The following is a 15,928-nucleotide window of genomic DNA, read 5'->3' as shown; positions in this document are numbered from 1 at the left end:
TGCATTATTATTTGGTTTATATCTTAATACATGACAACAGTTCCCAGTAAGGTTGACACTTTCTAAAAAAGAGGGAAAACTAGTATTTATTAAGGGCTTACAATGAGCAAGCATGCATATACAGTATACTGTTAGTTCACACGACAGACTTGCAAAGCAGATATCAGCACTATTTCTACTTTATAGATGAACAAAGTAAAAATAAAAAAAGATAAGTGACTAATCCAGTCTCACATCAGTGATATTAATTAAAGGTGATGTGGGAAACAGACCTATGCTATTGACACAGGCCATACTGTCTGGCCAAATACAGACTAAACCGTAATTTAAAAAATTAACTATTTTAAAAGGCATATTGATATGTTTTAAAAAAGTACACCTTAAAACTGAGCCCACACCCAATAAATACCAAATGATTAAGTTTTCTCTCATGACTACTGTTCTAATCTACCTGATTATTTTTTTTAAAACTTAGTGCAGCGTTAATCTTTCTGGAAGTGTAAGTTAACCTTTGGTCCATTTGCTGCTTCGATCTTCTGTCTTGTCTGCGGTTTTACTCTGTCTTTGCTTGCCACACAGACTTGCTGTGGGGTGGGGTAGGGTGGGTAAAGAGAGTTAGAAAGCATATGTTGGAAATTGGTGATTTCTCTCTTAATATTTATAATCATTTTGAAGTTGGGTATTCTCCATAATCAAGTTATGCTGTGAGCATGGTTTACGTGTATATTTCTTTTACTTTTCTTATACTGTCGCTGGAGGAAATATTAGAAGATGTGTAACTAAAAATATGCCATTGTTTTCAGCTGCCTGGAAGATGTTGGATTTAAAAATTAAATCAAAATAATGAACTAATAATATAGGCTAAAAATCTAATAATCTTATAGTTGGGTGGGTGTTTCTAAGCATGCCCCAAACTAAAAAGTCACAGAAGGGGGAAAAAAAACTTGATAGATCCAAATATATAAAAATTATAATCCACTGTGTGACACAATATACCTTAAATATAAAGTTGAAAGAAAGTGATAAAATTATAACCTATTATAAGCAAAAGGGTTCTTATACTTGGTAAAAAAAATTAAACAAAACAAAAAACTCTTATGAATAAATAAGAAAAGGAACAATCAGCGGAAAAACATGCAAGGGATATTAATACGAAGAAACACAAACTCTCAATAAGAGATACGAGAAGATGCACAATCTCATTACAAAAAACTAATAACGAGATTTCCTTTTAACCTGTCAAATTAAAATGACTGGCATATCTTTTTTTGGTATATCAGGTGACTGGGAAGGTGTTTGGTAACAGGCATTCACTATTACCTGTGAGGTTATTTAAATGTGCATAAATACATGTGTGAGGGTTAAGGTTATGTGTCAAATTGGCTAAGCCATGATTCTCAGTGGTTTGGCAGTTACGAACGATGTAGGTATCCTCCACTGTGTGATATAATGTAATCACCTCCATGACACGATCTCATGTGATCAGCCAGTTAGTCATAAGGGGAGTTTCCTCAGGGGTGTGGCCTGTATCCAATATACCTGGATGTTATGGAAAAGCTCACTGACTTTTGCTTGCCCTGGGTCCTGCACCTGGCCCATCATCATCTGATCTCCAGTTCTTGGGACTGAATCAGTGGCCTGTTGTACTGACTGCCCATCTTTGGTTTGTCAGCCTCCACAGCCTGCGAACCAGCAGCCTTTCATCTTACTTGCCGATCTTAGATTTGTCAGCCCCTGAAGCTACGTGAATCAGGAGAAGCCTCCAGCCTGATAACTGACCCATAGACTTGGGACTTGGCAGCTTCTACAACTGTGTGAGCCATTCCTTGATATCTTTTTCTTTCTATATATACATATGTATATGTGTGTGTATTTACATCTCTCTCCACACACACACACACACACACGCTTCACTGGTTTTGCATGTCTAGAGAACCCAGCCCAAGATATCTGGTACCGAGAGTGGTTCTAGAGAAACAAAACTGTAAGATTCAGTTTTCTGAATTGGTTCTCAAGTCTAGTTGGTCTTAAAGATGTTGACGACTCTGCTTCCAGTAGTAAAGAGGGTACTGCTAATCCATGTCATGACGCAGCAACAGAAATATGAAAAGTATCACCACCAACAGATCAAGTATTGGTGAGAGGTGCGGCTCTGGATGATCCTGTGTTCGATACTTTTCTACAAGTTTGTCAGAATGAGAAGTATAAGGAAGCTGGTTGGTTGGTACCACTTCTGCTAAGCGAAGTGGTGAAAGAAAGAGATGAGTTCAGGGCTTCAGAGTTATGCCTTCAGCACCACATAAAAGACCTCAAAGTTGTCACTTGTGCCCTGAAAGAAAGCCTTATTTCGTATAGTAACAGAGCTAATATTGCCGAAAACAAAGCCCAGAGCCTTACTCTAAGAGTGGCTGAATTATGCCAATTGAATTCTCAACAACAAATGGTGTCTGAAGTTAAAGTGAGGGCACTGGTTGGGAAGAAATGGAATCCTGAAATGTGGGATGGCGACACATGGGCAGAGAGTGGGAAACTGAGCCCCTAAATTCTGTTGAATCACTCCTGCCAATACCAGCCCTCACACTCTCATCTAAAGAGATTAATCCATCTTGTCTGCTAAACCACCTTCCCCATAAAACCATTAGCCCTACCAGCCCCATTTGATGAGATTAACCCAGCTATGTGTGAAAGCCACTGTCTGAGATATCACCTAGGGCAGGGTCCTAGTCATTGCCTGGGGCACAGCCTGAGGCAGATAACTTATAAGACATTGCTGAATGTTCTAAGAACACGTCAAAACCACGTATTTTTGCTTCTAGACCTATAACTAGACTTAAGACCCAGCAAGCTCCAAAAGATGATATACAATGTGACCCAAGAGGAGGTATGCTTCACTCCAAAAGAACTGCTTGACTTTTCTAATATGTACAAACAGAAACCTGGGGAAAATGTGTGGTAAGGACTATCAAGGATATGGGATGCTGCAAGGAACATATATTTGGATCTGACTGAATTTACTGATATGGGCCCACTAAGCACAGATTCTTCAATGTTTCAGTCAGTCCAAGAGGTTAGGAAAGGATCTAATAGGTTATTTGGTTGGTTCATTGAAGCACAGATTACACGGCAGCCCACACTAAATCAAGGTGATGTTCCAGACACGCCTTGGTATACTGTAGAAGGTATCCAAAGGCTTGGGGAAACTGACATGTTAAAGTGGATTTATCAAGTTAGACCCACAAACTCACACATGGGGTGCGCAGAGGATATACCTTTTATCACAACAAATTTGTAAAGGGAGCCCTAGCATTATGAAGACTGCTGTGATTGCTATTTTATGTAAGTCAGATTTAACAGTGGGAACTGTCGTAACTCTTTATAAGACACCTAACTACAATGACACTGATTGAATCTCATGGTGGTAGGAGCCAAGTGGTAGCATTCAATTGACAAAGACAAGGTAAACATGGTTACCATAATGGACAACAGAGTCAAAGCAGTAATCAGAACAGTCTGACTTGTATGGACTTGTGCCGTTGTCTACTTTGCCAGGGTGTCCCTAGCAGTGAAACAGATGGGGAATCTACTAAATGTTTATTTCATCTGTATAAACACAAGAATTCTAGGCCAAGTAAATGGCAGTCTAACTTGAATCACCAGAAGAGTCATGGCCCCTCAGTCAATTCCCAGACTTGAACCAGTTTACAGACCAACAACCCTCTGAATGAAGGGGAGGCCAGATCCCGTTGAGGAAGGACCCCATCCCATTGCCAAAAATTTATACTGTTAATCTTACTCCCAGTCTTCCCCAACAGAATCTACAGCCTTTTACGACAGTGTCTGTTCACTGGAGAAGAGGAAATAATAATTAGACTTTTCAGGGATTACTGGATACTGGCTCTGAACTGACACTAATTCCAGGAGACCCAAAACATCACTGCGGCCCCTCATTCAGGGGGTGGGAGGGATATGGAGATCAGGTTATTAATGGAATCTTAGCTCAGGTTCGTCTCACAGAGGGTCCAGTAGGTCCCCGAACCCATCCTGTAGTGACTTCCTCAGTTCAAGAATGCATAATTGGAATACATACACTCAGCAACTGGAAGAACCAACCCCCACACTGGATTCCTGACAAGTGGAATAAGGGCTATTATGGTAGAAAAAGCTAAGTGGAAGCCATGAGACCTGCCCCTATCTAGGGAAATAGTATACCAAAAGCAATACTGATTTCCTGTAGAAATTGCAAAGATTACTGCCACCATCAAGGACTTGAAGCATGCAGGGGTGATGATTTCCACCACATTCTCACTCAACTTGCCTATTTGGCCTGTGCAAAAAAAAAGACACATCTTAGAGCATGACAGTGGGTTATTGTAAACTTAACCAGGTGGTGACTTCAATTGCAGCTGCTGTTCAAGCTGTGGTTTCGTTGCTTGAGCAAATTAATAAATCTCCTAGTAACTATGTAGCTACTGATCTGGCCCATGCCTTTTACTTGATTCTAGCTTTAAAGGAACACCAGAAGCAGTTGTCTTCACCTGGCAAGGTCAGTAATACACCTTCACTGTCCTACCTCAGAGGTATACCAACTCTTCAACCCTATGTTATAATTCAGTCTGCAAGGGCTCTGATCGCCTTTCCCTTTCACAAGATGTCACAGCGGTCCGTTACATTGATGACATTATGCTGACTGGACCTACTAAGGAAGATGTATCAATGACTCCGGAGTTATTGGTAAGACATTTGCATGCAAAAAAAAAAAAAAAACCCAACCCGTTACCATCAAGCTGATTCTGACTCATAGAAACCCTACAGGAAAGAGTAGATCTGCCCCACAGGGTTTGCAAAAACCAGCTGGTAGATTCAAGCTGCTGACTTTCTGTTTAGCCACCAAGCTCTTAACCACTGTACCACCAGGACTTCGTTTGTGTGCTAGAGGATGGGAATTAATCTGACAAAAATTCAGGCGCCTTTCACCTCAGTGAAATTTCTAAGAGTCCAGTGGTGTGTCCAGATATTCCTTCTAAGGTGACAGACAAGCTATTGCATCTGGTTCCTCCCACAAATGAAAAGAAAGCACAATGCCTGGTGGGCCTATTTGGATTTTGGAGGCAACTTATCCCTTATATGGCTGTGCTGCTCTGGCCTATTTATCAAGTGATTAAAAAAGCTGCTAGTTTTGAGTTGGACCCAGAACAAGAGAAGGCTCTGCAACAGGTTCAGGCTGCTGTGCAAGCTGCACTACCACTTGGGACATATGACCTAGCTAATCCAATGGTGCTTGAAACATCAGTTGCAAAGAGAGTCTTTCTGGAGTCCCTGGCAGTTCCTTATTGGTGAATCACAGCACAGACCGTTAGGGTTTTGGAACAAAGCCCTGCCATCCTCTGTAGATAACTACTCTCTTTTTGAGAAACAGCTTTTGACTTCCTACTGGACCTTAGCTGAGAGTGAATGCTTAACCATGGGCCACCAAGTCACCATGTGGCCTGAGCTGCCCATCTTGAATTTGGTGTTATCTGATCCACAGAGCCATAAAGTCAGGCATGCATGGCAGCACTCCATCATTAAATAGAAGTGGTATATATGAGATCAAGCCTGAGCAGAACCTGAAGGCACAAGTAACTTGCATGAGGAAATGGCCCAAATGCCCATGATCTCCACTCCTGTGACATTACCTGTCCTCACCCAGTCTGTACCTATGGCCTCACGGAGAGTTCCCTATGATCAGCTGACTGAGGAAGAGAAAAACTGATGTCTGGTTTACAGACAGTACTGCATGATATGCAGGTACCACTCAAAAGTGGACAGCTGGAGCACTATAGCCCCTGTCTGGGACCTCCCTGAAGGACAGTGGAGAATGGAAATCCTCCCAATGGGTAGAACTTTGAGCAGTACACCTGGTTGTTCACTTTGTTTGGAAGGAGAAATGGCCAGATGTGTGGTTATATACTGATTCATGGGCTGTGGCCAAAGGTTTGGCTGGATGGTTGGGGACTTAGAAGGAATATGACTGGAAAATTGCAGACAAGGAGGTATGGGGAAGAGGTATGTGGACAGTCCTCTCTAAATCGGCCAAAGAAGTGAAGATATTTGTGCCTCATGTGAATGCTCACCAAAGGATTACTTCAGCAGAGGAGGATTTTAACAATCAAGAAGATAGGATGGCACATTCTATGGAAACCAGTCATTCTCTTTCCCCAGGTACTCTCATCACTGTTCAATGGGCTCATGAACAAAGTGGCCATGGTGGTTACACATGGGCTCAGCAACACAGACTTCTACTCACCAAGGCCTACTTGGCTACAGCCACCGCTGAATGCCCAATATGCCAGCAGCAGAGACCAACACTGAGTCCTTGATATGGCACTGTGCCTTGAGGTGATTAACCAGCAACCTAGTAGCAGGTTGATTACACTGGATCACTTCCCATTATGGAAAGGGCAGTGCTTTGTTCTTACTGGAACAGACACTTATTCTGGATATGCATTTGCCTTCCCTGCAAGCAATGCTTCTGCCAAAACTACCATCCATGGATTTACAGAATGCCTTATCCACTGTCATAGTATCCCATACAACATCGCCTCAGATCAAGAGACTCACCTCACAGCAAATGAAGTGTGGCAATGGGTCCACGCTCATGGAATTCACTGGTCTAACCATGTTCCTCATCGCTCTGAAGCAGCTGGCTTGATAGAATGATGGGATGGCCTTCTAAAAGACACCATTACAGTGCCAACTAGGTGGCAAGAACTTTCAGGACTGGAGCAATGTTCTCCAGGAGGCTGTATATGCTCTAAACCAGCATCCAATATATGGTGCTGTTACTTCCACAGCCAGGATTCATTAGTCCAGGAATCATGGGGTGGAAATGGAGTGGCACCACTCACTATTATCCCTAGTGATCCACTCACAAAACTTTTGTTTCCTGTCACCACAACCCTATGCTCTGTGGGTCTAAATGTCTTAATTCCAAAGGGAAGAATGTTCCCACCAAGAGACTCAATGCTGATTCCACTGAACTGGAAGTTAAGAATTCCACCCAGTCACTTTGGGCTCCTCATGCTTCTGGGTCAACAGGCAAAGAAGGGAGTCCTTGTATTGGCTGGTGTGGTTGATCCTGATTACCAAGGGGAAATAAAATTGATATTACGTAATGGAAGTAAAGAAGAGTATGTATGGAACACAGGAGATCTCTTAGGACATCTCTTAGTACTACCATGCCCTGTGATAAGTCAACGGAAAACTATAACAACCCAATTCTGACATGACTGCTAATGGCACAAACCCTCCAGGAATGAAGGTTTGGTTCATTTTACCAGGCAAAGAACCACGACCCGCTGAGGTGCTTGTTGAGGGCAAAGGGGATACAGAACGGGTGGTGGAAGAAGGTAGTTCTAAATTCAGTTACAACCACATGACTAGTCGCAGAAACAAAGACTGCAATTGTTATGAGCATTCCTTCCTTGTATGTGCACATCACATACTTTTGCCTCCTTCATTTATAAAATATAAGATGTAAACAGAACTATTCTGTTTTCAGTTGTATGCAGCTTAGTTCTATTATGTTAGGTGCAAGTATGGCTGTGTAATTGTCTTTATTTAGAGATAGTGTATGGTTTAAGGAGATGTACTAGTGTCAAGTTGGCAAGCGGTAGACTGATGGTTACGGTTGCGTGTCAACTTGGCTGGGCCACGATTCCCAGTTATTTGGCAGTTACGTAAGGCTGCAGTTATCCTCCATTTGGTGATATAATCAAACCCATGATGTGATCTGATATGATCAGCCAATTAGTTTTAAGGGGAGTTTCTTCAGCGGGGTGGCCTGCATCCAATATATCTGGACGTTACGGCAAAGCTTGCTGGCTTTTCCTCGCTCTGGATCCTATATCCAGCTCGTCATCATTTGACCTCTAGTTCTTTGAAGTTGAGCCAGCAGCCTGCCTGCCATGCTGCCTCCTAATCTTGGGATTCATCAGCCTCCATAGTCCGTGAGCCATCAGCCTGCTGTCTGACCTGCCAGTCTTGGGTTCATCAGCCCCTACAGCTTTGTGAGTCAGAGGAAGCCTGACACCTGACCCACAGACTTGGGACTTACCAGCCTCTACAACTGCATAAGCCATTTCCTTGAGATAAATCTCTCCGTGTATTATATGTGTGTGTGTATGCATGTATGTTTCACTGGTCTTACTTCTCCAGAGAACCCAGCCTAAGATAACATGCGTGAATTCACCAAAACAGTAAACATGTTACCTCTGAATGTATGTATACTTGGACCAATTATTTCCATGAATTCTGAAAAATTTCATTCCAAAAATAGGGATAACAAACATTTGTACTGGTACATAAGTATTCATTACATTTTTGTATCACAAAATATATATGTAATAATGGTGAAAAAGTGAGAAATCAAGATTTGTCAAAAACAATGGAAAAACACGACAATAAATTCCTTCAGAATTTTCAGAAATATAAACCTTGGCATTATTTTGAATTGTTTCTCCTAAAACTCAGGAAGCATTTTAAACTATGCTGATGGTCAATAAAATAGAGATTTGGAATTTTAAAATTATCAACCATACATATAGGTGATATAACTTTACCACTTTTTATTTTATGCCCTCACATGCACACATACACACACATGCATACACACACACACGCATACTTTCTGAAACATCTGAGAATAAAATGGAAATCAAATACTTCTTGATCTCTATATATGTCAACCTTGTCTTACATAACCATAGTAATCAAAATCAGGGGATTCAATACTATGTAATCTATAATCCATATTCAATTTTCATCAATTGTACCAATAATGTCACTTATATCTATCCACCCCCCACCTCATTCCTGGATTTAATACAAGATCAAGCATTGTATTTAGTTCTTATCCTTTTTTATCCTGTAACGTGAAACAGTTCATTGCCTTTCTGTTTGTTTCTTAACACTGGAATATTTAAAGAATAAATTTGTAGGATGCAATTCAACTTGGTTTTCCTGATATTTTCTAATGATTACATTTAGTTTATGTACTTCTGGCAAGCATATATCATAGATAGAATGCAATTCAACTTGGTTTTCCCGATATTTTCTAATGATTACATTTAGTTTATGTAGTTTGGCAAGCATATATTACAGAGAAGTTATTTGTCCTTCTCAATGCTGAACATCAGGAGAAGTATCAGTTAGTGGCCATACTGGTGGTGGTAGTGTTGATAATAAAACTACAGTTGTATCTGCTTTATTTCCCTGTGGGAAATTTGGTAATTTTTTTCTTTGTAAATAATTTGTAGGGAAATAAGACTCTGAGCCTATGTAAATATCTTGTTCCTTATCAAGCGTTAGCCCTCAAATTTCAGCATTCATGAATGACTTTTTAACTTAATCATTCCTTCAATATTAATAATTAGTTGGCATCCTACTATCAAGAAGATCTTTCCTTTCTATCTCATTAATTCATTCACTCCTGTCAGTATGATTTGTGAATTCCTTATATTATTCATTGGGTTACTACCAATTACTATGAATTTTTATTTTAATCCTCAAACTGCCCCAGATTTGGCCAATGGTGGAGCCTTTAATTTGGTTCCTGCGTCCTTTTGACAAGTTCCTATAATTCTCTTAATGCTTTGTAATTTATGGAGTGGGTGACAGAAATATTTCATATCCTAAATGAAGGGTAAATTACAAGATCTATGCATTTGTACAATCTCATCAACAAGAAGAGGAGGCAGGAAGGGACAGGAACTGGATGAATGGACACAGGGAACCTGGGGTGGAATCGGGGAGCATGCTGCCACATTGTAGGGATTGCAACCAATGTCACAAAACAGTATGTGCATAATTTTTAATAAGAAATTAACTTGAGTTGTAAACTTTTACCTAAAGCACAATTAAAAAAAAAAAACTCATTAAACTGCACACTCAAAATATGTATATTTTTGTACGTAAGATTTACCTAAAAACAAACAAACAAAAACCCCTGGGAAAACTGAATTCTAGCAAGTAGTACTTGTTTAAAGTTTATGGGTAAGCAGTTCTTGAAATACCTCATACAATGGAAGTCAAATTTCTCATTGTTGGAGGAAGGAGGTACAAGTAACTACAGGGACAAACTTGAATAAACTTTGAATTTTTAATAAATACAGATACATACCTATAAAGAAGAAATACAGACACCTATGTAGAACTGTGTCTGTGTGTGTGTGTATATATATATGCTCATGCACACATATATTTTCTCTGTTCACTAAGAGGCCCTAGAAGCAACTGGCAGCAATGAACACAACTGGCATCCAAGAAACCATCCTGGTTTCTAAATGCTATTTTACACTAAAAGGCAGATTTCAGGTCTGGGACAGGGGAAAATGAGGTTGTTACATTTTGTACTCAGTGATCTTATGATTTTTCCTTTTCTTCCTTCTTATATAAAAATGTTAATAATGTTATCTATGTATATACACATTGTTATCAAGTTCATTCCAACTCATAGTGACCCTACAGGACAGAGTAGAACTGCCCCATAGGGTTATGAAGGCTGCAATCTTTACGGATGTACACTGCCACTGCGGAGCGGCAGGTGGGTTCAATCCACTGACGTTTCGGTTAGCAGCCAAATGCTTAACAGCTGTACCACCAGGGCTCCTTATATCCGTGTATAATAATTACAAAAATACAACTTGTATGAGAACACTGTAGTAAAAGCACTATTCTTTTGCCCCCCAAAGTATGAGAAATACAAAATAAACCAACTGATAAATAAAGAGAAAACCAGAAATGCCTGAGGCAGTTTTCTTGCCCTGTCCCTCAATAAATTTAAAGGAAAGAACCATGGAAACCCTGGTGGCATAGTGGTTAAGTGCTACAGCTGCTAACCAAAGGTCAGCAGTTCGAATCCGTCAGGCGCTCCTTGGAAACTCTATGGGGCAGTTCTACCCTGTCCTATAGGGTCGCTATGAGTCGAAACCGACTCGGCGGCACTAGGTTTGGTTTTTTTGGTTTAATAGGTATCCCATATATTCCAAGACTTAAAGAAAATAAACATAAAACAATACAAGATCCACCTCCTGGACAAAACTGAATTCAAGCAACATTCACTGAATACTTACAATGCAGGCAGCACCCTGAAATACTGTGGAAGATACAAACTGAATAGATGTAATCTTTGCCTTTTAGGTGCTTAAATTCCAATTGTTTATGTGAAATTTAGGACAGTGCACTCATGGTAATGTAGATGATCCAGGTTGGGGAAGAGAAAACAGAAGCTATTTGAGCATGTCAATCTGACTGTACCACCATGCAAAGAAAAAGTGGTTTCGTTTTTGGCCCTAACATTAAAATGCTTCATCAAGAATTCAACTCCACTTTTCAATAGTTTAAATCAAATCAGGTGACATGATCATCTACATGAGATGCCAGCAGGACAATCAGTCCATTCAGTATAAGCTATTTTCTAGTAAGGTCATCTCAGAATAAGGTAAATGAGAACTGTGTTCTTGATTCTTCTAATGCTTAAAAAAAAAAAATTTTTTTTCTAACATTATACCAATTACCTAATTTTCTTAAGAAAGCATAAAGAATTATTTCTTACATATGCTTTTTAAAAAACCCTAAGTTATTTAAAAGTAAAAATATTAAGATCTGGGCCATTTCTTATTTGTTGACACTTTCAATTGTTTTTCTATTCTCTATTTCATTTATTTCTGCTCTAATTTTTATTTCCTTTCTTCTGGTACCCAAAGACTACTTTTGCTGCTCTCTTTTCTGTTAGAGTTGCAGGGTTAAAGTGTTGATTTTGGCCCTTTCTTCCTTTTGAATGTGTGCATTTATTGCTACAAATTCACCTCTGAGCACTGCATTTGCTGTGTCCCAAACATTCTGATAAGATGTGTTTCCATTCTCATTTAATTCTATGAATTTCTTTATTTTGTCATTGATTTCTTCTATAACCCAGTAGTTTTTGAGCAAAGTATTGTTCAGTTTCCATGTATCTGATTTCTTTCCCTTGCTCTTTCTGTTATTGATTTCTACTTTATAGCTTTATGGTCAGAAAAGATGCTTTGTAATATTCTGATGTTTTGGATTCTGTTAAGGCTCGCTTTGTGGCCTCATATGTGGTCTATTCTGGAGAATGCTTCACATGCATTGGAAAAGAAAGTATACTTGGCTGTTGTTGGGTGAAGTGTTCTGTACATGTCTATGAGATCAAGTTGCTTCATTGTGGCATTTAGATCTTCCTACTGAGCTTCTTTCTAGATGTTCTGTCCGTCACTGAAAGTGGTGTGTTGAGTCTTCTACTACTATTGCGGAGCTGTTTATTTCACTTTTCTACGCTGTTAGAGTTTGTTTTTATGTAATTTGGAGCCCTGTCACTGGGTGCATATAAATTCATTATGGTTATGTCCTCCTGGTGTACTGACCCTTTAATCATTATATAGTATCCTTCCTTATCCTTTGTGATGGATCTTGCTTTAAGTTTTATTTTGTCAGAGATTAATATATTGCCACTACTGCTCTTTTTCGATTGTTTGCTTGATATATTTTTCTTCATCCTTTGAGTTTTTGTTTGTGTCTCTGAGTCTAAGGTATGTCTCTTGTAGGAAGCATATAGACAGATCGTGTTCTTTTAACCATTCTGCCACTCTCTCTCTCATTATTGGTGCATTTAGTCTATTTACATTCAGTGTAATTACTGATAGGTATGAGTTGGACCATTTCTTACTTGAATCTTGTTTTGTGTCTCTTTATTTTTCTTTACCCGTCTCATTCCTTCTTATCAGGGAATAGCCTGTGAATGGCCAAAGAATTAACCAAACTGAATTGAAAAATGAGAAAACACTTGAAAAATCGTGGTCCATTTTCAAAGCCTTTAATAAATTTTCTGGCAGGAGAAGTAAAAAAAGATGACCTAATTTGGAAGACGTTATGTATATTTGTATCATGTTTCAAATTTCTTCAAGGATCAGAAAAACTTTGGAGGAGATGAAAATGTACACTTCAATTTGGTATGTGGTCTGAAAAAAATCTTTGAAAGGTCAGAGTAATGAAATCTCCTTAAGTGCTGAAAACCTACTGCATTTAAAGTTGAAATTGAAGTATATCACAAAATAATTCAGCATTCTTTAAAGTTCTTACCACAATCATTTCTGAAGGCTCTAATACAAGACAATCACATCCTCTTTTTCCTCCAAACTGCTTACCAAAACTATAAAAACAAACAAAAAAAATTTCTTTAGCAAAGGTTATAAATAAAATACATCAACACAGGAAAACAACACCTAGAAGGTAACCAAGAAATTCTCATCCTGTCACTTACATTAAAAAATAAGATTTATTTAAAAAAAAAAAAAGTCTTCTTAATTGACCAGGTATAACTGATCTCAATACAGTTGTGTGGAAATTCTTTAAAAGCTTTTGCTTTTAACTGTCCCTAAAACCAGTTATAAGAGATACATGCCTAATCTCAAATTCTGAACATCTTGTAGATGTTTAATAAAGGGAAAACACACCTATAAAGAATGGCACCAAGATTATGCATGTTTTATAGAAATAAATTACTGTAATCTTTTGGGAGAGGTTTTAAACAACAGATACCAAAATTTTTTCAAATGTTCACATTCAAGTATATAAAGAAATGCAAGAAGAGATAACCAAAAATAAAAAATAGCGTTGGAGCAACCAGTTAGCTCTTTAGAGAAAATTAAAGCTGGAACAGTACTAAAAAGAAAATGAGGGTATTTTTATACTCTTGGTCTGGGAAAAAGATTTCTAAGCAAATCAAAAAAGGGAGCAAGTACAAAGGAAAAGATTGATATGTTATCACTTTAAAAGATTAACTGAATTAAAAAAAAAAAGAGAGAAAGAAAATTATTTGCCAATTATATGAGAAACAAATGGTTAACATACTTAGTATGCAGAGTGCATGTCAAAGCAATTTTAAAGCAGTCTAAAATATTACAATAAATGACAATTTACTACCATAAATAAAAAACTACAAAATAAATATTTTAATAATATATTATATAAAAAAAAAAAAAAACCAAATAGGAAAAAACCCACTAATGCTAACAAAACATAAAATACCAAAATATAAACTTAATACAAAAGTCATTAATGAAAATTACATAATTTTATTGAGGGACTGAAAATAAAGCTTGAATAAAGGCAGTGACATAGCATGCATGTTTATGGAGCTCAATATTATAAAAATATAAATGTTACACAACATATAAGGTTACATACGAATATCAGTTTATAACAAAATCTTAATCACAATCCACGTAAAATTACTTTTGAACAAATAAAAAAATAGCATTTTTGTATTTTTTCAAAAAGTGTTCTGTAAAATTCAATTTTTGGTTTGTGTTTCCCAAACAAATGCTTACATTACTTAATACATAAAACAATTAAGAACCAATTTGGAAAATTTGGCTTCCATTCAAAAGGGAATAACAGGGACTGGGCTTATTCTCCCGCCTGAAAAAAATTACAAAACTAGACAAAATATACGTAAAACAGTTTCAAGACACTGAAAAACGGGCAGAACAGGACTTTAGTCCCTGCGAGAGGAAATGAAAAGACCAAGATGACTCCTACAACACTTCATTTTATTAGATATAGGCAATTTCTGCGTAACAGTACAGGAAGAGAAAAACCTAACAAAGCCTGGTAATCTCACTGAATTGAAGAGAAAGAGACAGTGTGAGGGAGGAGAAGATGATTAGAATTTGCAGCACAGGGTACCGGGAAGAAGGAAGGAGCTATAGAGAAAGAGAGACAGGCACACAGATACACACAGACTGTGCATACATGCTCTGGAGGTCTCCAGAAAGTTCCTCTTGAGTCCTTAGATGAGTACTGATATGTGAATACGTGAGAGCAAACCAACCCGAAGCTGGGGAAGGACCACTAGAAAGCATTTCTATGACCTCACACAGGGATGGAATTAAATCCTGATTTTAAGAGCCAAAGTGGAAAGATCACATGACACATGAAGTATTGGGTAGAGTTCTCAGAAATGAATTTCCTTAGTAATGTGATAAATTAATCCAATACTAAAGAAAGCACTGGACCAGGTCAAATATAAAAGGTAAGGCTCAAAATGACCAAATGGATTACAGTTTGCTAAACTGCACGTCAGAACAAAGGCCAATACAAATGCAACAAAAGCTGGAACCCAACAACACAAAATTCACAATGCATAACATTCAATAACAAAACAATACAAAATACACACATACAAACAGGAAAATATAATCCATAACCAAGAGAAAAGTCAATAAATAGAAACAGACCCCAAACTGTCACAAGGGAGAGAATCAACAGACAAGGACATTAAAGCAGCTAATTTTAAAAATATGTTCCATATGTTGAAGAACACACAGATAAATATGAACACGATGAAGAGAAGGACAGATGATATAAGAGGCTGACAGAATGTTCTATAACATTACATATCAAGACACATAATGTCCGGTTGTCTCATTTTTTAGTAGCATTAAAGCTGATGAGTGACTTCAGACAGTGTCAACTTGATCTACCTATTATGTTTCATCTCTATGGGGCAGTTCTACTCTGTCCTGTAGGGTCGCTATGAGTTGGAATCGACTCGACGGCACTGGGTTTGGTTTGTATTATGTTTCCTTTCAATCTTACATCTACTAGTTTTAGCATCCATTTTTGGTCAGTGCATAGATTCAATGTGCCATTAGGGCTACTGACAATACCATTTAACAACTCTATCATTCTACTGAATTTATTAACTGGAGTACTAATATAATGAAAAAATTTCCCATACCAACTATTTGAGTCCTGGAACTACAGTTTACACAAGAAAGGCAGGATAAATGCTTCAATCGCAGGTAGCATGATTGCTTATAAAGTAAATCCTATTAGTTCTACAAAAAAACTACCAGAAATAGGTGAA

The 15,928-nt window shown here is 38.2% G+C and overlaps 1 protein-coding gene across 5 annotated transcripts in view; it reads right to left on the bottom strand.

Moving 5' to 3' along the window:
* The window catches only part of RAPGEF6 (Rap guanine nucleotide exchange factor 6), a 257,480-nt gene that overhangs the window by 143,424 nt on the left and 98,128 nt on the right, over positions 1 to 15,928 (bottom strand). For all 5 annotated transcript variants that reach the window (XM_049872961.1, XM_049872938.1, XM_049872947.1 and 2 more), the window contains one exon: positions 13,138 to 13,207. In XM_049872961.1, the coding sequence (XP_049728918.1) occupies positions 13,138 to 13,207 (70 nt within the window). The remainder of the gene's footprint in view (positions 1 to 13,137; positions 13,208 to 15,928) is intronic.

The sequence above is a fragment of the Elephas maximus genome, chromosome 2 (genome assembly GCF_024166365.1).
Source record: "Elephas maximus indicus isolate mEleMax1 chromosome 2, mEleMax1 primary haplotype, whole genome shotgun sequence".
NCBI classification, from domain to species: domain Eukaryota; kingdom Metazoa; phylum Chordata; class Mammalia; order Proboscidea; family Elephantidae; genus Elephas; species Elephas maximus.
This window is presented reverse-complemented; position numbering and strand designations above follow the sequence as displayed.